A 25,760-nucleotide genomic window follows, 5' to 3' on the forward strand; every position below is an offset into this window, starting at 1 on the left:
TAGATTTTAGTGCTATCTCAGAGACTACTAATACATTCCATAAACGTATTAACTATATATTGTAACTTCCTTATGTAATTTATTTTCTGCCAGTGGTATAAAAACATACTCACAGTGTGAGATTCTGTGGCATGCTCTTGATATTTCTCCCTCCAGCAAAATGTCAAACAGCACATAGCCTGTGGATTATTTATCTTGTCATTTGCATTTGCATTACACCACAGTTTAATGTGTTATTCACGCAAAAACCTTTGATTCCAACTCTCCATATGGCGATGATGTACCTACCATGCCAAAACCAGGGTTAGATTATAACTACAAAGCAATCTTTGAGCAGTAAAACTCTGAAAACATGCATGATGCCTTTAAAATTGTAGCTAAAATATCGTGTTTGATTGTACGATATGCTGGATGATGGATTTGCAGCGTAGGTGTTGAGGTGTTAAAAGATCCCCTGCACTATTTTGACTCTGTTCCCTCATAATAAAATAGTTTACCAAAGTATATATTGCAAGTCCAGAGCAGACAAGAAATGCAACTACTTTCACATGTTTTTATCTTCATCTAATGTGGAAGGAAAGAAGAAAACTATGATAGGGGAAACTTTTTCTCCTGTCTAACTTGATCATTTTAAGAAACTGTCGTGAGTCTTAACATCCCATTTGGCTCCCAAGTGCATTAATTTGGTGACCTCTTGTTGATACGGTCAGACAAAGGTTAAGACGTCCAAGCTGCTCATTGTAAATCTGACAAATTAATTTCAAAATTTGAAGCCTTCAAGAACTGAACTAGTTTTTAGGAGTCCAAAGCCAGAGTGATGCGAGTAGCCACTCCTCACGTAACTAGTCCAGCTGAGACCTGAGAGACCTGAGAAGCAGATAGAAAATGAAGAGAGCAAAGCGAGAGAGAAAGGAATGACTGGCTCTGGTGAACCAAAGTACAGACCAAAAAGATGTGTGGAAAAAAGCTCAAATTGGCTCCCAGTGCAGGGAAACGTCAGCGAAACTGAAGCTTGGCCAGAGGGATGAGTGGGGTTGCTGCAGAAGAAGAAGCAATAACTGACTAAAGTTCAGCACTGCCCAAGATGCAGATGCACAAAGCAAGCAAAGAGAAAAAAAAAATTGAGAGCAATAAATGTTAAAAATCCAGAAACAATAGGTTAAAAAGTTGAATGAAAAAAGGAAGCGGTGAAAAGGAGAGACAAAAAAAGGAAAAAGACAAAAAATCAAACTTTGCAAACAGACAAATGTATTTTTCAGATGAGTTTCTCTCAAAAACCTTCATCTATGAAGCCCTCTGATCTGCTGTGCGTGTCGCTGAATTGCGTCAAGGTAGCTACGGGGGTTGCTGTGTGACTTATGAGTCATTGGAGCTGAACGGTCCCCCCTGCACTACTTCGATCTCCTGATTGGCCACTGGGGATGCCGGGTTTGGTGCATCGGCGTGACAGTCCTCGTGCTTGTGGATAGATCAGAGCGAGAGAGAGAAGCGTATGTGGCTGTCGCTAAGCTGCACATAGGCAGAAATGATGCCGCACAAAGGCAGAAATGATGCTGTGATCATTATTGCTCTGCTGTCAGGGCTTTGGGACAAGCAATCTGTCCTTATTCAGCTCTTCCTTTTCGCTGTATGATGGAGAGGGGAGGGGACGGAAGGAGAGAGGGCTCAGGAATAGGGGGAAATGGAATCTAAGGCAGGGATAGAGAGGGAGGATAACGTAATGCAGAGGAGAGGAGAGCAGAGGAGAGGGGAGAGGAGGGGTTGGGAGAACAGAGAGGAGAATGGGAGGAGAGAGAACGAGCGAGAAAGACAGAAGCGGATGAGAGGAAAGGGGAGGAGCAGAGATCAGAGGAGAGGAGAGGAGAGGAGAGTAGAGGAGAGGAGAGGAGATGAGGAGAGGAGAGGAGGAGAGGAGGAGAGGGGAGGAGATGGGAGAAGCACAGTATTTGATTTGACTTTTTCCCCGCTGCTGGCTAGCAGTTCCACCACATGTAGGGTTTTATGCAGACTTCAAAGCTGCGATTGGCCATATCAATCACACCATGCTCAGCACAGAACAACACTCATTTTCAGCCTGTCTGAAAGTGTTTCAGTGTTGCAATGACCGCAGCCCTTATTAGCCAAGACTCTTGGGTGCTGCTAAGAAAACATTTACTTGCATCTGAGCTGATCTTCTCTTAACATCACAGCAACTGCAGAAGTCTCAAAGGCCCCTTTAAAAACCAAATAAACAAAGTAAGTGAAAAAGCAACCAAAATGTGGACGTTGGCTAGTCCCCCTTTGATGCCAGTGCTAATGAATGGCTTTGCCCATTAGTGAACAAGAGATTTTCCCTCTGATTAGATGTCTATGGGCCACACATGGCTGGTGACGGTTTGTCCATCCAAATGTTCAATGAGGCAAAAGGGTTATGAGGACAAACCAGTTACGTTCACAAAGATTAATGACCCAGGCCGTTTACGGCACCGGGCATGTGGACAAAAGCATGGCTACAGTGGAAATGCATGCCTGTGGGGTGCCAAGTGAGCCGGTAGACTGTTGTTGAAGGCTTAAATTTAGTGTCACTGGTGGCAGGCTGTATTCTGCACATGATGGATGGGTCTTGGGTGTGTCCTTGGGAGGCCTGTATAGCCCCAAGTGAGATATGGTATAGCGGTGCATGGTAACATGACAGAAAACTACTGTAAGTATAGAATCCACAGCGCATGAACCCCACTTTGCAAAGGATAAGATCAAAGTAAAGTCACAGTTTTGGCTAAAAGTGATCAGACGAAGAGGGATTTTTGATGTGTTGGTGAGGCTAAAGGGACTGCTACGCTGCCTGGAAAAAAGATTGGCTCAATACAATACCCTTAAAAAGCTACTCAAGTCTTCTCAACACTCATATTGTGTGTAACTGTGTTAGAGAAGGAGGGAAGATTCCAAGGTTGACAACAGCTCGAGTCAAACGATAAGGGAAAACAGTTTCTGGTGACACGGTGCTCCTTCGTGCCTCGGGGGGACACTGGTACATCTGTGGCTCTCCGAGTGCTCCCAGGAACACAAGGACTAGAGGAGACAGGTGCACCGCCCCTGCTTGCAAGGGATTTAGGGTATAAAGTACACCGCCTCTCTTCATGCAGTAAAGCAGCAACATTTCCATCAACTTCTAATTCATCCCTATTTTTAGATGCGAACAGAAATCAACAGTAGGCACATAAGTGCATCCTGGTCCACTCTACCTATGACTACACAGGTCAACAAAAATATAAAGTCTGTGCTTTGAGATAAAATTTGTAGCATTTGGTCATATTATTTTGGCACTTCTTCCAGATGGATGCTGTTCTGTAGTCTAATAGCCTCTGGTTACTGGACTAGATTCCAAGTTTTGTCAACAAACACTTTCAAAATCCAAATGCATTCATTTGCCTGAGGCAAATACACACATTATACACACATTACACCACTTCTGCTGATCTTGACACAGGCAGCGTGTGAAATTTACTGCATCCTTCACTACAAAAAGGTGTGAAAAATAAATGCTAAAAAAAAAAAAAAAAAAAATCACAGTGAGTCAGATGGTGAACAGTTGCAGCTAATTCTCATTGCTTGATAATGACTGAAACTTTTGTTGCTGCCCAGTAATGCCTCCCATATGTCTGAAAGGGCATGCTCTTTATACAATATACATGGGGTTTCATTTGACCTACAAACCACAATACGGTATGTACAGGACGACAGAGATGCATTTATGCCTACTGATGTTGAACCACTGTAAAATAATCACTCACATTATTTGCATGTTACAAACACAGTAAATTGTACAAGTAATTTTGCTTGTATTGATTACAGACAGTAAACTATATTGCACTGTGTTGAAGAAGTTGCCTGATAGTATATCTGTTTCTGTATGCTATTAACACCATATTTGACAGCATATCAAGCCATGGGTTCACTCCTGACTGTGTAGGAGTTGTAGCAGAAAAGGTTCTTGGGGATTTCTATGAAAATATGAATGATCCCTAAAGTAAGTTACTCTCTCAGATTCAGCAGGTGTATTGAATGTGAGGAGAAAAAACCCAATAAGGGCAATGGGTGCACTTGGAGGCACAAATAATATGCCACATTTGAGTCTGAGACCAGCACAAAACACAAGCTCTCATGAACAGTAATTCTTGCGGTCCTTATCTGGGGGCAGTGTAATGTTTGCCCAGATGGCAACACTGTGTCAGATGGAGGTCAGCCATGTTAGCCATGAGCTAATTACTGTTACGGCTAATGGGAGGTATTGTCAAGGACACTGTGCTTTCTGGGGGTTTTGTAGGTTTTTGGAAAAAAAAAAAAACCTTGAGAAACTCTGAAAGGAATGTTTCTAATGGATGAGGTAAGTTTGATGGTTAAAAAAATAATTTGTAAGTTGGACTCTGGGGAAATATGGGCTCCGTTTCAAGCCAAAAGGAAACCCTTTGAACTTAAACAATCCATCGGAATAGATTCCTGGAACTGCCCCAAATGTAGCATTGGTATCTAGGAGTTAACTAACGGAAAAGATGATTATGGCTATTGAGAGAAATGAGGGGATTGGGGTGAGTGGCTAAGGTGCTCCCCAACTGAGAACGAGAGGCTTGCTGTGTTATCACTGCCTCTCTCAGGGAATTTTCTGAAGCTCTTTTTAGAGGAACTTGGTAAAGGGTGGGTCAAAGCTGTTCCACTCAGCATGTCAGAAGCAGCTTGAAGTGTCTGCAGGAGCAGATAAGACGAATAGAGCTTCACATCTGAGCGGAGCGCATGAGAGTTCACCTGGAAAATACCAAGTCTCGGAAGTGTATTGTGTTTTACCTCTGGTACTATCCACTACCTCAGTCATCCTTTCATTAGGTTATTGTCACTACTCAAATACAGGTTTTGGACTTTACTTTCTCTTTGCATGTTTCTTGTTTCTTTGATTTGTAAACACAAAGCAGGATTTTACTGTGAACTGAAATGCACATTTGACCTGCTATTTGAGAACTCGTCTACAAAACTAACTTTTTTTTACAGGTGACCTTTGAACTTGTGCTTAACACTCATTCAGCATCAATGCTGTTAAGGAAACTCTAAGCAAGCTAATTTAATGGATCGCCTCTTGATAATGCCTGTGCTGGACCTTGGAGGCTCATAATACCTGTTCAAAACCTTATTGAAATACTTAGAACTTATTGAATACTCCCTGCCAACCTTGGGATTTTAAAGGATGGATAACGCAAAAAGAACAGCATGTAGTAATTATTTGATGAATAGAGTGAGAGAAGAGGGAAATGAATCAGGGAGAGAATACATGGCTGGATCGTGGTGGAAGGTCAGCAATTTGACTTTGAGATGTGAAATAATTCCGTGGCATTATTGAAGATTATGTAGCACATTGGAGGCAAAGAATGTATCTGTATAGATCTGACTATTATCATACAGCTAGTTTAATCAGTCACAAGCACCACCAAGACCTTCCTCAGAAAATCAAAACACCAACATACTTGCACGACAAAAACTTGTTCTCTAAGCAAGCTAGGTTAGATCCAGTAACTCAAATGTCAAAACACACATCAACAACTGTTGCTGAAAATCAAGATTTTTGTAGATATTTCCCCTCTCCTTTTGTGTGATCTCATGTTGTCTGCTGGTACAGTTTTTCTCATCTCCCCGAAGTCGCAGGGGAGAAACCTCCGCAGGGTGGAGAGGGGGTCAGACTCTAGCGTGAGAGGCGGCTGTTTTAGAAGTGGAATACCTGCTGCTGGCCCTGGATCTTTGGGAAATCCTCTTTCTGCTTGCGGGTCTTGGGTCGCTCCAGGCTGCCCTGCTGGAGGTGTTTGAGCCTGGCCGCCACAGTGGGCTGGGGTCCCTTGGCCGGGCCGGGTGAGTTACTGGCATTCTGTGGGTGCAAGGAGAAAGCAGAAAGCATCGTTTGAGCCATTTGAATGAGTTATTTTACAATGATGATGGATGGTCGTAACCTCAGGAACCTCACATCATCACACGTACCAGTCTTGTCCATTCTGTTTTTCACTCGCTTTTTGCTCAAGTACATATAAAGTGATATTTTACTTTAGTAGAACATATTCACTGTTCAATGCGTACACCTCTATAGCAGTTCAGAAGCTATCAACCTCCAAAATTAGCTGTCTAGGGGATTTGCTGTCACCACCGGCATTTATGTTTTTTCTCCAGTTTTCAATATTGGTAATTGCGACAGGCAAAATTATTTCTTGAAAAGAATAATCTAGGAAAAAGGAAGAATAATACTACTTAGATATACTTTTCCTTGTTTGTAGATGTTAAAATTTGGTTTTCAAAATGAAAGTAATGAAATGACAAATGACAGAGAGTGTTCAGTTTTAGTGCTTGACCACTCATTAATTATGATATGCGTGCTAAAAAATGGAAAATGTTCTGCCATAGGGAAATATCATTTTAAGGACCAATATAAGAAACCATCATGTTTTCATTCTGCTGACATTAATCACTGTTGGCAAGAATGCAATTTTAATGACAGCACAGTGCCTTAAATACCTTTACTGAGTAAAAAAAGACCTGAATTTAAAACATCAGGTATGGAAATAAATTCCTGCAGAGAAACATTTCCGTCTGAAGTGGTGAACCTTAAAATCCCCTTACTTTCCCCCCTTTACTGTCCTTCATTTTGACAGCTACCTGCTTAGGCGCTGTTGTGTGATAATTGCAACAAAAACAAGACCTTTTACTCAGCTAAATATGTCACTAGAGCTGTCAGCAAGTTATATATACTCTAGCTCTACTTATACTCTGTGTGCATGCGTCAAGCACACTGACTCACTCCAAATCTCACCGTCAATAACAAGGTTGTACGGATATATATCTACATGGCTGGTTAACACAGAAAACCAAACAAAGTTTAGGGCAAGTTTCCCAAACATTTGTACAAAGATCATCTTATATATAATGCATTAAAGCTCTCAGGAAGCCTGCTGCAGAAGGCTGGAAGTCAATAGAGGAGAGGAATTGTTAGCAAGGTTAGAAAGAGAAGTTCAGTTTAACTACCTCATGATACACCGTCTGGATCAATACACAACTTCTCACTCACTACACTCCACTCTACAGCTGCAATCATACTGTACACCATGCTGCATGCTGTTTCAGTGTGAATAGCTATAAAATATTGAATACTGGATGGATATACAGTATGTAGAGTGTTATTTATACTCAATAGTATGCATTGCACTGTCCCGTGAGAGGTCCTGTTGTCTTTCTACCTACTATCAGTATAGTGCTGAAACGATTATCGATTATATTAATTAATCGATAATTATGAATCGATTATAATTCATAGTAAAAATATGTCTAAGTAAGTAAGCAATTTTAAGAATCACTTTGGTGTCTGGTAAATTGTAATGGGCATTTGTCATTATTTTTGCCATCTTCTAGACTAAATGATTGATTGATTAATCGAAAAAATAATCACTAGATTAATCGTTCATGAAACCAAGTGTTAGTTGCAGCCCTACATCAGTATATTTTGTGAAGCTGTCATTAGATCTCTCTTTTTGTAAGTATGTCTCTCTACCAACGTTACCAAGACACATTTATTGTGCTTGGTGTGTTAAATGATTTTGGTTCTCGTTTGACTGAATGGCATATAGTAAAGTGAAGTGAAGTGAATTTTAACACTGAATTTTCCTGTGTTTGACAGTTCGCAGAATTGTTGCACTCTGACAAACTGATATCCAACAATTTTCTCAAAGTGTGTCTTTTGGAGAACCTGTAAATATACAGGTCTTTGAAATCAATGATCGGAACACTGACAAACAAATCGCTCTCTCTCTAAGTCGTTGCTGAGTGAAACCCAACTGTTACAACCACATGTTCTGTGTTGCGCTTTTAGAGGTGCGTTTCATTTTCACTGTGGCTTATCCTGAACAGAGGTAGTTGACACTTATTTGCGCATTAGTAGTTCTTTAGGCTTGAGTAGTAAATAAAAGGGGGAAAGGAAGGTAAAGGAACAAGCATTGGAAATAGAAGCAAGTCCACAGGCAAGGCAGAGTGAGAGGGCTGTAGGTTCAGTAAGGGAAGCTTCACATTTACCTTTCTTCCCAAGGACCCAAAGGTGCAGGGAGGGGAAGCAGTGGCCCTTGGCAGGGTGTTGGACCGTATATTACAAGGGGAATCTTTTACTGAGGCTCTCTGAAATATCTGTACGGTGGGTTGTCGTATGGAACAGTGCGGCAAAGACATGTTATCACATTGATATGGCACATTGCATTCATAAGAAAATTCAGCAACCACATAAACAATTTCCATCTTATTTGGCGACAACTAGAGAGAGACTAATTTATGGTACATCTGGATGCCCAATCATGCATTTCTAAATTGTAATACCTCTAGCTCAGCGATAATCTTCTCTTCATCGTCCTCATCTTGAATGGCCGATGCTGCGATGACAGGCGGGGTGGAGGCGGGTCGAGGGGTGTCAGAGGGGGTCCGCCTCAACTTTACCAGAGTTTTAGGCATGTCGCCATCCTCTTCCTGCTTTAGGCAAAATAAAGATGTTAAAACCTCTACACACAGACATAGACCTATTACAGGAAAAGTTCACATTGTATAAACCCCTGTGGTAGTTTATCCAAAATCAACCATGCATTACCTTTAAATGTGTATTTTGAGTATCACAAAGGCCTCACTGACGATTGTTCCTAAATCCCTACTGTTCATACACTCAGTGGCCACTTTATTAGATATACCTCCCCATTCATGTCAAGAGCTCGCTCTTCTAGACAGTGAGTCATGTGGCTGTGACTCAATATATATAGCATGCAGACAAGGTCGAGAGTGGGCAAGAGGCGTGACATGAACAACTTTGAATGTGGTATGTTCGTTGGTGCCAGCTGGGTCAATGTCTATAGTTTTTGATGCAATAAACAAAAAAACATCCAGACAGCAGCAGCCCTGTGGGCAAAACCTTTTTGGCATTTATGGTTAAATAGGTATATGTTATGATATGAATTAGCTAGCAAAGTGAAGAAGTAATATTTCAACCTGCTATTTCATTGTGACTATAAATGGATATTTCTAACAAGATAATATCACAAAATATCACAAAGCATGCATCGTCTGTAGATGGTTCCAGATGGCTCTAGATGGTTCCAGGAACATGGCAGTGACTTTAGATTATTCCAATGGAACAGGATTTTTGTAGCATGAATGCACTGCTGAAAGATCTGCAGGAACTGCCTGGACCAAGATCCCCATGTGGATGGTTTTCTGGCACCTTGTTGAATCCGTGTCTAGAAGATTTCAAGCTGTTCTGCAGACAAAAGTGAGTTCTATGGTACTAAGATATACCTAATAAATCTATATTGGAGCTTAGGGCAAGTTTCTCCATGGAGAAAGGTCAGGGAGGCTTGAGATTGGATAGAAGCCCGTCCCTGCCTGAGAACTCATAAACCTAAATATTGCCCTTGGCCGGGAGATAATTCACTTTGGTTCAATAGTACGTGTTTCGTTTCCTATGTATGAGACCCTGGTTCCAACGTGGTTTGTTATACATACTAAAGAGCCTGGTATCTTGAGCTGTGGGTCAGGATCCAAAATGGGTCACAGGCCTGTTTCCGTCGAGTTTTCATGAGACTATTAAGACGGTATTCCAAGGTGAGATTTAATATATAATTTATGTTCAGGTATCCCTGATCGACAGTACTGTCTCTCACCTTCAGACTCTTGGTGGTGACAATGACCTCCCCGGTGCGGTTGGTGGTGAGGCCGTGGACCGACGGGAAGCTGCGGCGAGGCGGAGGGGGAGGCGGGGACTTGGAGGGCTTCTCTGTACGGTACCTGGCCACAGTGAGCTCCGCTGTAAACACACAGCAGCAACGATATGGAGTCTTAGTACAGTCATAGCATGATAAGACTTGGGTCACAAATAACTCATAATTGGCTGCTGCTCAGTCATAACAAAAACAAAATTAAAACAGCACACAGATCAAAAATAGAACTTTTTAGTTTATTATTTATTTTATTTACTCAGGGACAAACACATTAAACATTGTTTTATATATAAAATAAAAAACAGATGCCATTCATGCAGCAACTGATTTGCAACCCATGTCCCTGACAAGGCTTTTGGAGTTAAAACAGAAAGTAAAGGAATAAAGTAAAGGAATAGAAGGACAGAAATAGAGGACCAGAAACATTAAAATACAATACAGGTAAAAAAGGAGACTAAGATATTAGTAGTACATAAAATACAATACATTTAAGAAGAACTCAAGTATTAAAATGTGTGTTTTCATAGTAACAAAAATGCACTGCTACAACAGTCCACTTCAGCCATAACATGAGTCTTAAAAAACTGCAACATCGTTATCTTGGAAACTTCATAGACAGTAGTGAAAAAAAAGAAACAACTCACCCGACCCACGCCGTGAGCCAGCCCCATCCATACTGTTCAGCTTCTGGGCGGCCATCTGCACCTTGCCGGGCTGCTGGTCCCCGCTGGGCGTGGCGGTGTTGGTGGTGGCAGCCGCCGCAGAGCCGGTGGTCCCGGCTGCGGGAGAGGTGGCCGTGGTGGAGGTTATAGGGATGGTGATCTGAGGCTTGGGCGGCACGGCCGGCTTGTTGATGTGCCGGGCAGCGAAGTCCAGGTCCGGGATGGCCTTCATCAGCTCGGCCTGTGTCTCCTCCAGCAAGCGGTTGATGTCCTGGGCGCTGAACTGGGTCAAGCTGGCCCGCTTCTCCTCCCAGTCCCGTTCCGCCGCCTGACATATATACAGATATAGACATATATACTAATGGGCTATAACATGCCACAAACCAGTACAGACAGATACAGGCACAGGCACAGATGCAGAAACACACACATATTTCAGACACATTCATTCATGCATACACTGTGCTTTCTATGGTTAACACAGAGATAAAAGCAATGGCATACCTATTGATGCTGGTGTGTGTATAGGATCTCAGTAAGACTTTTAACTACCTTCAGATGCAAGTGTGAATGCAGGCTGACATGTTTACAGTCAGTGTTGAATAATGTACATTGAGCCTTGGATGATATGTATGAATCTGATCCAAAAATGAAGAAAAAGGCATTTAAAATCCACATGAAATTAACTCTCAATACTTTAACTTTCTGGAAAACAGAGTATCTTTCATGATGACTTCATGCTGCACTAGTAATTATAAATTTCCAACCAATAAAACCATCAGATTTTTTAACAATCCCACTCCTCTGAACCCCTCCCATCAAATAAAATAGCCTTTCTCTCCCTGACTCATATTCCATTGGTTTAGACTTTTGAATGATCCCTTACTGTATTATGTCCCGCCCCAACATCCTGTTTCAACAGGAAATGCATCAGATCAAGGAAGTAACGATGCCATTTCATGGGGTCTTTAACACGCCACACACACATGTGCACAAATACATACACATACAAACACACATTATCCAAATCAACAGCTGATTACCAGTCTGACTTCAGCCGACACAGACTTATCCGCAGGACGGCGAGTCGGCAGGTCATCGAGAGCCCGATTTCTAAAAGCCATTGACGGCTGGATGTCCTGCTCCGGGCCTGAGGCGTCGATGTCTCCACCTGACACCGGCATCCAGTTGGCCAGGCCGGCACTGCTGCTCAGGTCATTGAGACTGAGGGGAGGACTGTTGAGGATGTCCAGGTCGGAGCTCCGCCCCGTGTCCTCGCTTCTCTTCTGAGGTTGGCTGGACAGGTCTTCGGGGCCCTTCCACACGCCCTCGGTGACTTGTCTGTACATAAAGGGGGGATACAATACACTACAATACACACAGGAGAGCATGAAGGTCCTGGACGGTGTTACAGAAGCCATTCTGAAACTGCAGTTTACCAAAGTGCAAACTATTTCACAATGGCAGAAGTTAAATTACGTTCTAACTGCTCTAGAAATAACATAGTTTGTCAAACCAACGACACTTTTATGACAGTACTTTATCTATATTCATTGTAAAGCATGATTATATCTGAATCCAGAATGTCGTATATATATAATACAAAAAACATGACGTTATTAGATTCATATCGTAATTAAATCTATCGATCCAGTTTTGAGATTGCCTCAGATTTCTCCCTTTTATTTCTAGCCTGACTTATTTTATCCTCTCCACTTATAGTCTAGTAACATATTCTTTCATGAAGACCAGGATTTTTTAAAATGGACATCTATTTTTTGCAGTTTTTGCAGTGAGTGTCAGTCAGTTGAAGCCTCCAGCTTGTACATCTCAGCACAATGCAAAAGACATTGCATTTCCCATATTCCAAAATGACAGTAACAGCCTGGATTGAATTCTCACGAATTCCGTTTGTCTACACAGAAGTAGGTAAAACTTTGAAGACACATATAGACTTACAGCGATTGAACTGTAGAACAGGCTTACAGAAAATCACAATAAAAACTGAAGCACCATAAGGCTACAACAGGTCTAAAAGAGGAGCAGATGTGCGCTATGCAAGCAGACCTGGTTTATTAAGAACACAATATTCAAGATAACTGAGGGGTGCTGAGGAGTGTTTGAGACGGTGTACCTGCGTAGCGTGGTGAGTGCGTCGGTCATGGTGTTGCAGCGCTTCAGCAGGGCGTCCAGCCGGTGAGGCTCCTCCTTCAGGAACTTAACGGCCTCCACCTCCACCCTCAGCACCACCCGCATCTTACTCTGCAGGCTGGGGAATTGGTCTGGATGAGAAGGAGAGATGGGAGAGATGTGTGTGTGTGAGGGAGGTGTTATCGAGGAAGGGAGAGAGAAAAAAAACACAAAGATCAAGGGAGGAAAGAGACAGAATGAGAGGGGGAGAGAAAAAAAGGCAGACGGGGGAAGAGAGAAAGTGGCATGTCAAGGGGATGCGTTGGGATGATGACATATGGAAGAATGAAGGTGGGGAGCGAGGGAGGTAAGGAGGAAGGCAGGGGAGATTATGGTAGAAAAGACATAAAGGGAAGACAGGATGCTGTTACTGTCACGGCTCTTTGAAGACACTGGATTTTCCTGTCATACCGAGAAAGCTTGGATTCGGTAAAGGTAGGTCAAATGAGAGGGGAGGGCATGCTGGATGTGGGGAGCAGCAGAAATATAAAGGAATAACATAAATAAAGAGAGTGTGTGTGTGTCTGTATCTGATGTGTGCATGCACATTGTTGCTTTTCGACACACTTTGTGCATTTATACGGGAGAGAGAAATTCAAAGCCACCATTTAAAATCAATAAGACTGGGATGAACTTGTTGTTTGTAAAACACGCAGTAAACGTCTCTTTTTTGTGTGTGCACATCGTCACGTCCCCCGCTGGGTCCCAGTGTATTCTCTGCCCCCCCCCCCCCCCCCCGCCATTCCCCCACATTGTGAAACAACCTTGATGATTCTTGTGTGACAGCACCATGCCACGCGCCTCCATTTCTAGACGATGCCCTGCTGTACACTTAATTATACAATAGTCACCCCTGAAAACTGCCTGGTCACCGCTAAAATACTGAATAGAAGCATAATGCTGCATTCATGGGCTCGTAGGTGGACATGCAAGCCAGGAGTGGTCAGTCTACACGATATTATAATGAGCTCTCCTAGGGTCGACCAACATGCTTGTAAATATTCATGTTGGAGAGTGGAGGTATACAGGTCAAAGTGGCAGGACAAAAGGCTAAACTGAAACTTCATGAATATCAATTTATGAAAAGAAAAGCCATAAATATTCATCTGTGACTTTTCGTAGCATAACTTCGGCACACAGCATTGTAGCACTCCTGAACTGTGACCCGTTCCCACCGCAGAGACGGAAACTAACTTCGGGTTTTAAGAGTAACCCATTTTTAAAAGTTTGTCAGCTTACTTCTGCTGGAGTAATTAAAGTAATGTCAGTGAGTATTTACACCTACTTTTAATTGATTATGTGTTATTTTCAGATATAAAAATGTTGAGTTGATATCTGTAATAACAATAAAGAATACTGACATTATACCTTTATTGATGCGAGCTAAAAGAAAATCAACCCCAAACACTAATGAGTATCAGCTGGCAAAGACAACGCCAAAATGAATAATCCATTACTTTTGGGAAGGTACTTGAGTATTTTTTAGCAAGCTACTAATTTACTGTTACTTCTTACAAATCTGAGAAATTTACAGTGCCAACAACATCATTCCAATTTAATGTTCAGTCAGGTATTACAGAAGATATTAGCATTCAGCTTTATCTAAAGGAATCTGCAGATGCTGTCACTAATATTGTTATTTTGTGAAGCTTACAGTGCCATGGGAGGATGCGGTAGATCAAGCATATGAAAGGAAAGTGCTGAGGCATACTGAGCAAACAGCAGAGGGGGAGCAGCAGGGTTGGAAAGCTACAGTTGGATGCTGAGCGTTTGAAGGGAAGTCGTCTTAAAAACAACTACTAGGTGAATTAGGCATTCGTGACAATTCAAGCTTAAAGCAGGCGGTAAAGGAGATGTTCGAGGCAGTGGTGGGAGCTGGCTGTCACACTGCAATCACACCGCATCTCTGCACACACAGGAGGTAAACAGGAGGAGCTTACTCTTGAGCTCGGTGAGCGTCTCTCCCAGCATCCTCAGCTCCTTGCTCTTCTGCTCCACGTCCTGCTCGGTCACCAGGCCGTGGTTGACCGATGAGTTCCTCTGCAGCTCCTCCACAGACTTCTCCAGGTCACTGGGGAAGACCAGGTCACAGATTCATGTCGCCGGACTGGACACTAAACGTGGTAAATGATGTTAGATCTGAGGGATTTAACGAGGGATTTAAACAAGAACGTCCGCTGGCTGAGTTGTGGTAGCAGGAAGCTAGGTGATAGCTTCCTGCTACCACAACTCAGCCAGCGGACGTTCTTGTTTAAATCCCTCGTCTCGTTTGTACGATGCCACAGGAACCCCATCGGTCAAATCCATTTGATTTTCAGCGGAGGCCAAGCCCTCTTGTTAAGTGTGCTTTTAAGTACTAACTGCAAACTGAATCTGTGTCAAAACAATTATTCTTGTTGAGAACGAATAGGGTAGCTAGAATTTAAGAATTAAAGGTAGTGTTTATAGCAGAAAAAAACTAATCGTAATATGGTCAGCCAGAATTAAAAATACACTTTTGGCAAGGTCCATTGCAACCATTGCATCCATTTAGACTCTAAGAGTAGAATTAGGCCCACAACTAAAAAACTGACCTTAATCTTCACAATAACATTAGAGACCATATGGCTTCAGATCACTACTCCTATGCTAATGTCCTTTCTAAGTATGGGCTCCTAATTGCCACTGCAAGCACAACTCATTTATCTAACTATTCCTTTAGAGCTGCAGTCATTCTGCATGCCATGCTGTTTGAATGCACATGGTGATAGAACACTAAATGTATATTTGTAGAATATGTATAGCCTATTGTCCCTGTACTCAGCATGTCAGTATGAACTGTGAAACATACATTGTCAATATGCCTCTGCACCGATGCTACCAAGATAAATTCCTCTACATTTATTGCGCTTCTGCAAATAAAGTGATTCTGTCCTGAACTCACTGCAGCTGCTGGATGAGCAGCTCCTCCTGGTTGAGGTACTTGAGTCTCTCTTCCTCCACCAGGAGGCGCTGTCTCTGGAGAGGGTCCTCCTGGGTGCGCATGGCGTCCAGCATCATGAGGCTGAGCTCGGACTCTGTCTGCCTCAGCAGGGACAGGACTGAGTCCTGGTTCTCCAACTGGGAGACACACACACACACACACACAAATGACACAAATATACACATTCATTCATTCATTGATTCACACACACACACAAACTAAGCAGTATTATGTTTCATACCCACGTGCATACACACCTGCATGTTGCGCAGCTGAGAGAGCTGTTTGCGCAGCGCGTTGGTGTTCTGCTGCAGGCCTTGTAGGTGGAGCTGCATCTGCAAACGGGACACTGTGACTGGCTGGCTGGCTCCGGAGGGCGGGGGCGGCATCAGGGCCAATGGAGCCGATGGTGTCAAAGCTGCCCATCAGAAAGCAGATTTTAATTCAGTGGTCCTTCTCTCAGCTTTGTTTTGCGTTCCTTTATAGCACACTGGAACTGATAGAAGTTGTCCCAAAAATACTGATAGAGGATCTGAAGTTTGTTTTGATGAATGAATAAGGGAATACTTGCCTATGTGGCGTATCTTTGACTATCATCAAAAAAAGTAAAAAAGAAAAAAAGAAGAATAGAGTGCAGAGCAAGACAGAAGCGCTGAAATGGGATGGGCCAGTAGTTAGCAACCAGAATGTCCACCTTGGAGACATTATTAATAATAATAATAATAATAATAATAACAATAATAATACTAATAATAATAATAATAATAATAATAATAATAATAATAATAATAATAATGATAACAATAATAATAATAATAATAACAATAATAACAATAATAATCAGGACATTACCTGCCACACATGTTTTCTATCTTGCAATGCACTCGCTTAAGCTTTAATGGAAGTGGTCCTTCAAAATATTGATTGCTCTAGGTTACAAAGATTTGGTATCAGCAATCCAGGACAAGTTCTATCTGTAGGTCAGGGAAGGGACTACAGTGTTACACACAGATTTAACAATGATAAACAGCATGGGAAGGCTTCGGGGACAAACAGGGCCAGCAGTCACAACAGTATTTCCACTAAATCCAGGTTTCTCACTGCAGAGAGTCCCCAGAGAGCCTGAAAGTATGGGTGTTTCTGAAATAGGAATAACATCAGATATCCATTGAAATGACAATGAATGCGATGCTCTGCGACAGTAATTAGGGTGTTGAGTCACACGCATCATGCTGCACAAGACAAAGGGACAGTAATTAGAAGACAGCCAATCAATAACAGATAGTGGTTTTCTGGGTTGCATTTCAAGTCTACTTCTTTCATCCATGATAAAATCCTGCCTCCAGACTCCAGACTGTGAAGACGTAGCACTCCTGCATCACAGAAAGCCGTTATCCTCAGTTGATTGAATGCCACCAGTTGGGCTAACACGCTCGCTGAAAGTAATATCTCGTTTTGGTGGAATGTTTTCACGTTTCAGTGCAGAAACCTCCACAGACGTAAGGGAGCAGTCAACCTCCAACTTTAGCTGCCCCCGAGGATGCTCTGTCACCACCAGCATTCAGGATTTTTTCCCCCCTCCAATATTGAATACTGCAAAAAATTTAATTCTCAAAAAGTATCCAGGACTTAAAATAAAATATGATACCTGGATCTACTTTTCCTTGTTTGTGAAAGTATGAGTTTTAACTGCAGGTGTTCAAAATGATAATAAACTGGTGCTGAAAGTGGGTTGTCAAGAGCAGACCTTTATGGTGGTTGACATTCACTTCCCAAGACGTATGTGCACTAAAAAAATTTAATGTTCTACTAAAGTGAAATATGACTTAACATAAAATGTCACACCAGAATCTCAACATTTTCATATGTGCCTACCCTACTAATGTCCCACATAATGCACCAAGCAGCACTCACTTCACCTCACAAATAGCAGAACAAATCAATAATTTCATTCTGTAGTGAAGGCAGACTATCCTTTAAAAATGGGGAGATTAAAAGAACAAGGTAAGAAAGAGGTGAAGTGAAACTGAGAGAGTCCAACTGATATTCTAGAAACTCTGAACATGAGAGTGGGAGCTACTGTAGGGGATCTGACCATAGCTAATTCAAGACTGTGCTTTGGCAGGGTGTGTGACGAGCGCAGTGGGCAGTGCCTCCGAAACCCTGCAGTCGTCCTTAGCCAAAAATGTCTTTCTGCTGCCTCACCAGTTCTGATGAATAAGTGGAATGTCCTGATTTCAGCTGCAAGCACAAAGACTGTCCACAGATAACAGTGTGAGTCAATGGAACTGTGACTGGTTGGGGGAAAATATGCAGTTTCATCATTCTGACAGACAGACAAGTGTCTGATAGATCTAAAGATACGAGTGTGAAGCACTGCAGTTTTAGCTTTCAGAGTTGGAGGAAATCTGTGAAGCTTATCTGATATTTAGGAGGAATACAAATTTATGTTCAACAAAAACTCTCCGCAAGAGAAAATATGACACTTCAGCTTTGCAACAGACCCAACATATTCAATCCAAGTCTATCATATAAGATGAAATCAATGTTTCCAATGTTTATACACAATCAGATACAAGGGAATGTTAATTCAACCATAACTTTAAGTCACCACATCTCTTCCACTTGGCTCCTTAACACCGAGGGTAACAGCTCATACTGAAAGACCTCTCAAAAGAAAACAATAAATTGTGTTTTTATTCACCAACAACATGTTCAGCCTTACTCTAACTCTTGGATGTTTGAATGGAACAACTCTGGCTTCTACCAACACCTCACTCTGATCAATCCACGCAGAACAAAGACAATAACAGAAGATGAAAACTTGACAAAACAGCATTTCGTTGTTTAAGATTTAATGAAACTCAAATGGTTTCCAACTCAAAAGATTGGAAAACAGGGGAATTGAAGGACGCCAACTAGGAGGCAGATAAGTCCTTCGGGGAGACACACACAGAGGGGTAGACGGGGGAACAGGTACCAGAGACTTCAGGAACACATAGCTACCTTTCTTTTTTTTAGATCGTCCAGCTAAAACAAGAAGCATGGGCAGCGGTTACACAGCAGCAAAAGCTGACACATACTGTATGCAGAAGCTTGCAGAGTGAGGCACATTGATCACACACTGCATGAGGCACTTTAAGAATTATGAAAAAAAAAATGAAATAGCAGCACTGTGAGAAGGAGTGCTAATTTATGTGGCTATCAAACAGCAGACAGCAGTGGGAAGCAGTGACAGCCAGTGATAGGTTTTTCTTTTTCTTTTTTTTTTCCCAGTGAGCACTTACTGTCAGTTCCTGAGCAGTCACTGGCCGACTCAATCTTCTCCCTAGAAGAGACAGTGTTAAAGTACTTAGAGCCAGAACACACTATCTGCTTAGCTGCTGTTTGCTGCTATATATTCGGTATTTACTTTCCTGAGTGCGTGTGTTTGGGCGTGTATGTCTGTCTGTGGAGTGTGTTTTGCAAGTATGTGATTATGCATGCCCGAATCAGAATATTTTTCTGTGTGTACATGTGCGTGTCTCTCTTTGTGCGTGTGTGAGTGTGTGTGTGTGTGCATGTGTGTGTCTTACGGGCTGTCTGCGTCGGGCCCCCTGCTCAGAACACTCTGCAGCAGACCTGTCAGGCTGGCTATCTGCTTCTCCATAGCTTCCATGCGCTCCCTGGACACACACACCAAAAGATATGTAGCATACTATAAATAACAGCTAGACACAAATTGCACATAATGCACATGTTGTTAGGAATGCTATCATTTCCCCAGTGTTTGCCCTATATTTTTTGCCCCAGTTGTGAGAGGAAGTAAGTATGGTATTGGTTCAACATCCATCCGTGTTTCAATCCTAGATTTGGTTTAGTGTGCCGGTTGTATTGATAAAACTGTTAATTAATAATATATTCTTTATATGACAAAAGCATTAATTCTTAACATTGGTCGCACAGTGCTGTGTGTATTTTTAGAGGAAAATCAGGCTAAATTACAGTGAGTTACTCTCAATTTCATATTGCTTTTAGTAGTGGTGATAAATTTCGAGCTGTGGTAGCCAGCTACTGCTCAATGAATAGAGAGGAATAGCAGGTGTTTGCATACATATCGTTTGCATACATATAGTAATTATAGTATAATGGGCACAGCATGCATAACACAGTCATACTCAGATTATATGTACAATAGCATACATGCAGAAACACAGGGAAACAAATCCATGTGGTACAGGCTGTCCTACCTGGTCTCGGTCTCATTCCCCAGCAGAGGTGAGCCAAAGCCTCCGGCCCCCCCTCCCTCCCCTCCAGGCACGGCCATCAGACAGAGCTGCTCTGAGGCCAGACTGAGCCCTGAGCCCTGGCCCCTGGCTTTGGGACTGTCCCCAAACACAGAGGAGGTCACAGAGTCCCTCCGCAGACTCTGCCTCCCGGGGGATCCCCGGCTGGGCATGGTGCCCGCGTAGGAATCTCTCATGTCGGGCATCTTCTGCGGGGACGAGGGCGGCGGCACCCGGAACCCCATGGCCAGCATGGACGCGGCATAGGCGTCATTATACAGCGGTCCTCCTGGCCTGTAGAGAGCGCCACTTTCCATCAGCTCTCCTTGTAGGGCGGCTGCTGAATAGGAAGTGAGGGAACGCACCGATCCAGCGCCTCCCCCTCCTCCCCCTCCTCCACGGCGATACAGGGAGCCATAGGGATCCGCTCTGGCCGGGAGAGGGGAGTGAGGGCCTCCCGCCATGCTCAGTCGGCTGGTGTCCGGCCCCAGGGAGTAGGGGTCAGCGTAGATCCCCCCTCCACCGCGATCATCCCCCCGCAGCAGTACCATGCTCCTGGACCCGCCCACTTCCTCGTCGGGCTTCACATCCCTGCGCTCCAGGATGGCACTGGGCGAGGCGCAGAAGGCCGACTGGGAGTGATGGGGCTGGTGAAGCTGCTGGGGGTGGTGGGGAGAGGAGTGGTGGGAGTGGGGGTGGGGGTGGGGCAGGGAATGGGTGTGGTGGGGGGGCCCGGCGTAGGAGGACGGTCGGCCGCCACTGTAGAGGAGGCGGGCGCGGGACGGTGAACCTTGGGGAGGCGAGGCAGAGGAGGTGGAGTGCTGGGAGGAGACGGGCGGGTTGCTGAGGCGGCGGTTGGGCGGGGAGTCCTGAGGGGCGTACACCATCTCCCTCTGTCATTAATGAAAGCAGAGATGTAACAAGTATAGAAATCCTACATTTTGTATGCAGGGTCATGCCGAATTTACCAGAACACCCTACCGATTAGTAATAAAGTCTCAAATTATATTTTCCGATGTGTGTTTTTTGCCAATAAGCAAGGCAAAAACAAATTCCCAATTTTTTAATGAACATTGGTGTGGTAGGAGGGCCTTCAAACAACAACAAAAACATAAGCCTCGCCCGCTTCTGTGTTTCTGAATGCAGAAATCTCCGCTGCACGTGTGCAACGGCTGCTCACTTTGTTTCACTCTGTACCATTCAGGACCCTCTGTTGATATTTACTAGTCATATTATGCTTAAGTAAAGCAGTAATATTACATATTTAACCTTTAACTGCTTCAGTATTAATGCAGGGTTGATAGTAGATCCTTGATGGGGACTTTTATAATGGTTACCAATGTAGAAATTAGCTCTAAATTGCACCCTAAACTGTATTTTGAGTTGCAGTTGATAGTTTATTGAGTGGCCGAGCATGAACAGATTATCTTTAGGCGTCTATACCAAATATAACAGAACAAAACAAAGCAGAGCAGAAGAGAACGGAGAGCAGCAGACTGCGGCGGAACTGAAAGCGTTGCATTGGAGGGTACCAGCCAAGAGTAACAGATACAGCAAGGGGACACAAAAGAAGACAAGACTGTAATTGCATATGACGCACACAGCTATCTCCTGGAGACGATGCAAATTGAAAAACCAATATTTCCACATAATAACCCTTAGGCTTCTTTCAATAGCACCCTGTGGACACACTCACAGCAGACTAATGACTCTAGTGCCATCATCTTCCATCTTGTATCTTAGCAACAGCCTCATATCAACGACACTATCCTATAGCATGTCGAAGAGATTCAGACATTTCAGTCTACCTCCAAGGCCCCCTGAAGTTAGCAGACGTCCATCACAGGTAAACTCAACAGGATCGTCCCCTGGCATTGTTCTGAGCCGGCCTTTCTCAAGCTGCGGAAGATCTACCAATCAATCTCATCCTGAACCATACTCTGTCCTCCAGTCCCATGCCTGGATGGAACACTGCAGTCCTGGTCATGCTTTTGCGATCTGTAATCAGGGAATAATCTCAACTCTGCTGGCTAGGGTTCAACATTTGTGCACACACACACACACACACACACACACACACACACACACGTCCCAGTCACTCACCTTGGTAATGGAAGAAGCAGCCGGTGTATCTTACACACATAAAACTCAAGGTAAGCCTGCTGGTTCGATAAGGCTGTAAAACGCTAGGGAGATTTCTGAGCTGTGCACAAGCTGAGGATGGCAACGGAGCCCGGGGGGGGAGAAGGAACAGTTGACCTCCAAAACATACCGGGCAGCTGCAAATCATGCATGCAGGCAGGCAGGAAGGCACACACACACACACACATACATACACAGGCATGCAAACGGAGGCCCAGGGTTTTTGATTGACAAGAACAAAAGCGGCAGATGTGTCAAAACTGCCCTGCAATGGACAGCACTCGTTTCCCTTCCACTCCTTTAGATTCACGCTCCATTTTCTTCACAGTGAGCACTACCGTCCCTTTTTAGATATAGCCATAAGTTCATTGAGCTCCAGTTTATAATTTAGTTTATTCTATAAAAGCAGTATTCTCTAACGCTTTAAATTACTGCTCTCTAATTGCCATAATCACGGTGTAATTAGACAGTAACAAAATGCAAGTTGTTGTACAGAAAATATTAACACTGCAAAATAAAATGATATTGGGCACTGTTTCTCTATCTGTTGGCAGTGGTTTATTTTTCTCCAGCTGTAACCAAATCCATAAAGCATTAGCAAATACTAATCATGCTAATCATTCTGCTGCCGTGCTTGTTTTGCCAGCAGCTCATTGATGATTCAAGATAAATTATCTTGTGGCTCATCAACATGACCACAACTGCTGTACGTAAGGGATACTACAGGTACTGCGAATACTACTACCACAACTACTACTACTAATACTAGTATTAATAGTGATCAAAAGAAAAGAAAGAACAATATCTTCTTTAAACTTCTTAAAGGTCCCATATTCTACACTTTCCAGTGTTATTTTATGTCTTGAGGTCCATTCAAAGCTGTTTGTGTGGTGTCATGTACCAAAAACACTCTCAATCCATTTTTATATTTTCCAGCATCTCTCTGAGCCTTGCCAACAACAGGCTGTTTCTGTGTCTTTAAGGCTCATTAATATTAATGACTCCTCTGTTCTAACCGTTTCAGGAGTGAAATGTGAGACACCACAGCCCGGCAGTGACAGGTAGGGAAAACTCTCCGGTTAATAAACAATGACAACCGCTCAACTGCTTTGAAAAAAAAAGACTTTGTTAGTCTATTATTTCTTACAAAAATGATAATGAGTGAACCTTTGTGACGCCACAAAGTTACGGAAGTCCAAACGGCTCGTTTAGAGGCTCTGTTTTCTAATATGGATTGTGTGGATTTAGTTGGCGACCGTGTATTTTGATACTTTCACCATGTTTAGATAGCACATCCAACTCTCTATAATCAAAGAGGCAAGGGAAATCCCGTTTTACATGATATGGGACCTTTAAAACAAAGTCACAGTAAAAACTATTAGATAGCCTACTCATCTCAAAACCTACACCTACATGCAATGGTGATCACTACCACCACAGCTACAGTACAACTACTACTACAACCACCACCACTATTAGTACTAGTAATAGTATTGCTATTACTAGTAATACGGTTACTACAATACACATCGTCTGCATCCATGACCCAGTCCTCAGCTGAACTGGGCCTCAGCCCACCATCTAGGAATAGTGTTTATGCTATTTTGCAATCTGTCAGCATCCAGCCCAGTCAGCACTGCTGATCCAAAGGATTGGCAGTGGTTCAAGAGTGGCACCAGTGGTGTTGGTGTAAGGTCACATAACTCATTCACGCCCACTTGTTTAATGGAGAGGGGCTGAGCCTAATTTATGCTTGGACACATTATTTAATGCATACTAGTCAAGTATCAATGTTATGCCAGTGGGAGGTGGATGGTGGTGGGGGTGTACATAAATAATCATTTCATAGGGGATTGCCGTTGAATTTAAACTTCAAAATGTATTATTCTTGGGATTATTTGTAAAAGTTCACTCCTATCTCCCACGGGCAGAAAAACAAAACAGTGTGTCCCGCCCACTAATCTATTACCATAAACCAAAGTCTACAGCTCAATTGGTAAAGAATGAAAAGGTGACTGTGAATGCAGCAGGATAATTTTCTTGGCATCAGTTCATCTGGCTCAGAACTGACAGCACTACTATAGGCTAATAAAAAGCTAATTTGGATGAAAAGTTCATACAAATATTGTATAAATTCACAGTCATTCTCTTATTCATTGTCTATGGCAGTGATTCTCAACCTCTTTCATATCAAGGACCCCTAATTTAGTCTATTTTAGTATGGACACCCATTTGATGAGATTTTTTTGTAAACAAAACAATGGTGAAGTTTAACAATTCATGAATTTGCTGGGGACCCCCTGGAACCCCCTTAAGGACCACTGGTGGTCCCCAGACCCCACACTGAGAACCACTGGTCTATGGTGTATGTCTAGGCCAAGCATCGATATGACATCACAGGCTAGAGTCTTCGATTTTTTGATTTTTCGATCTTTGGGTTCAATATGTTCACATTCATAAAGCAGTGATTGGACTTTCCTGCGGCATATATAAATGATAAATGTAAGATGTAAATTCTTAAAATGAGTGGTATTGAGTGCTGCAGGAAAACATATCTGTGTTCTTGCACTTGCGCAAAGATGCAGGGATAGAATGACATATGACATATACGCACACGCACAAACATGTAGACGCATTCACACACACACACACACGTACATACCCGGAGGTCTCCGTTAGCCAGGTGTGGGTTGTGGTGTCCAGGATAGGTACCATAGATGGGCTCCTTGCAATAAATCTTTATTACGCAGCGGTCCTGAACATCCCGAGGGTCCTCCAGCTCATAGAAGACATTACGCGTCTCATCTTTGATCAGAAGAGCCGTGCTGGGACACCTGAACATCAATAGTCATTAAAAAAAATGAAGAATAAAACACTGATAAATTGTCTACGCAAAGACTATTTCAACACCTATTACCCACTAATAGCAAGTGATGTATATTCATTTGCAGGTATATTGGAAGATCTTTAACTGCATGAGGTGCCGATAATGAGAGAATCAACTGGACGCAGACTGTTATTGAGCTCTCAAGGAATTTAATATTCAGCGAATGGAGTTGAGAGTGTCCTCAAGTGAGTGTCCGTCTCTTCACTTTGCTTGTATGCTCACTGTGGCTGGATTGCGTCCAGATTTTGTAGAATTTCAATCACACTGCCAGCCTCACCACTATTTCTAGTTTTGAAGATCCGATAGCATTGTGAACAAAATCCGATTTATTAGGCTACATCCAGACCTGACGCTTTCTGTCACATCCTGGTGTGATCGAATGATAAAACTTTGAAATGCATTAAAATGAAAAGTGTAACTGTAGCCCTAGAGAGTTCAAAAACAATCTAGAACATATGGGCAATTCAATACACATTTCAACAATGTCTATAGTCCTTATATCACATTTTTGAGAATTATGCATACTTCTTCTTCAAGTGCAGTTAAACCCTTTGAGAGAAAACAGTGCTTTCAGTTAAAGTCAGAGAGAGCACTTGGATGTAGCGCCAGTGTACCTGAGCATGGCCATGGTGAGCCTCTGGGGGAACATGTGCACTATGAGGGCCCTCAGAGTCTCCAGGCTGGTCAGCTCATGGGTCAGGTGCACCCTCCGTGTCTCCTCCCCGAGCTGGAGGAACAAGATGCCTGGATTTATGGATGGGGAGGAGGGAAGAAGGAGATCCAAAATGGTTGAAGGGTGGGGGGTGAGGGAGGGGATGAAGATAGTGATTGGAAATTGGTTGAGGAAAAGAGGGAAAACCAGAGCGTGGAAAGGGAAGGAATGGGAGAAAGGATGAGAAAAGG

The 25,760-nt window shown here is 43.0% G+C and overlaps 1 protein-coding gene across 1 annotated transcript in view; it reads right to left on the bottom strand.

The window, feature by feature from the left end:
• Positions 1-5,725: 5,725 nt before the first annotated feature.
• The window catches only part of srcin1b (SRC kinase signaling inhibitor 1b), a 40,367-nt gene continuing 20,332 nt past the window's right edge, over positions 5,726-25,760 (bottom strand). Inside the window, exons 5-18 of the mRNA XM_071545760.1 lie at positions 25,472-25,601; positions 24,633-24,804; positions 19,793-20,721; positions 19,139-19,228; positions 18,851-18,891; positions 15,821-15,981; positions 15,525-15,700; positions 14,542-14,672; positions 12,546-12,693; positions 11,455-11,752; positions 10,394-10,739; positions 9,678-9,835; positions 8,365-8,511; positions 5,726-5,884 (exon numbers count right to left, since the gene is read on the bottom strand). Coding sequence (XP_071401861.1) covers positions 5,726-5,884; positions 8,365-8,511; positions 9,678-9,835; positions 10,394-10,739; positions 11,455-11,752; positions 12,546-12,693; positions 14,542-14,672; positions 15,525-15,700; positions 15,821-15,981; positions 18,851-18,891; positions 19,139-19,228; positions 19,793-20,721; positions 24,633-24,804; positions 25,472-25,601 — 3,086 coding nt within the window. The remainder of the gene's footprint in view (positions 5,885-8,364; positions 8,512-9,677; positions 9,836-10,393; positions 10,740-11,454; positions 11,753-12,545; positions 12,694-14,541; positions 14,673-15,524; positions 15,701-15,820; positions 15,982-18,850; positions 18,892-19,138; positions 19,229-19,792; positions 20,722-24,632; positions 24,805-25,471; positions 25,602-25,760) is intronic.

The sequence above is a fragment of the Centroberyx affinis genome, unplaced genomic scaffold (assembly GCF_046629955.1).
Source record: "Centroberyx affinis isolate AG114_WGS23_722 - 3 ecotype Tasmania unplaced genomic scaffold, CSIRO-AGI_Caff_v1 ptg005038l_1, whole genome shotgun sequence".
NCBI lineage: Eukaryota > Metazoa > Chordata > Actinopteri > Beryciformes > Berycidae > Centroberyx > Centroberyx affinis.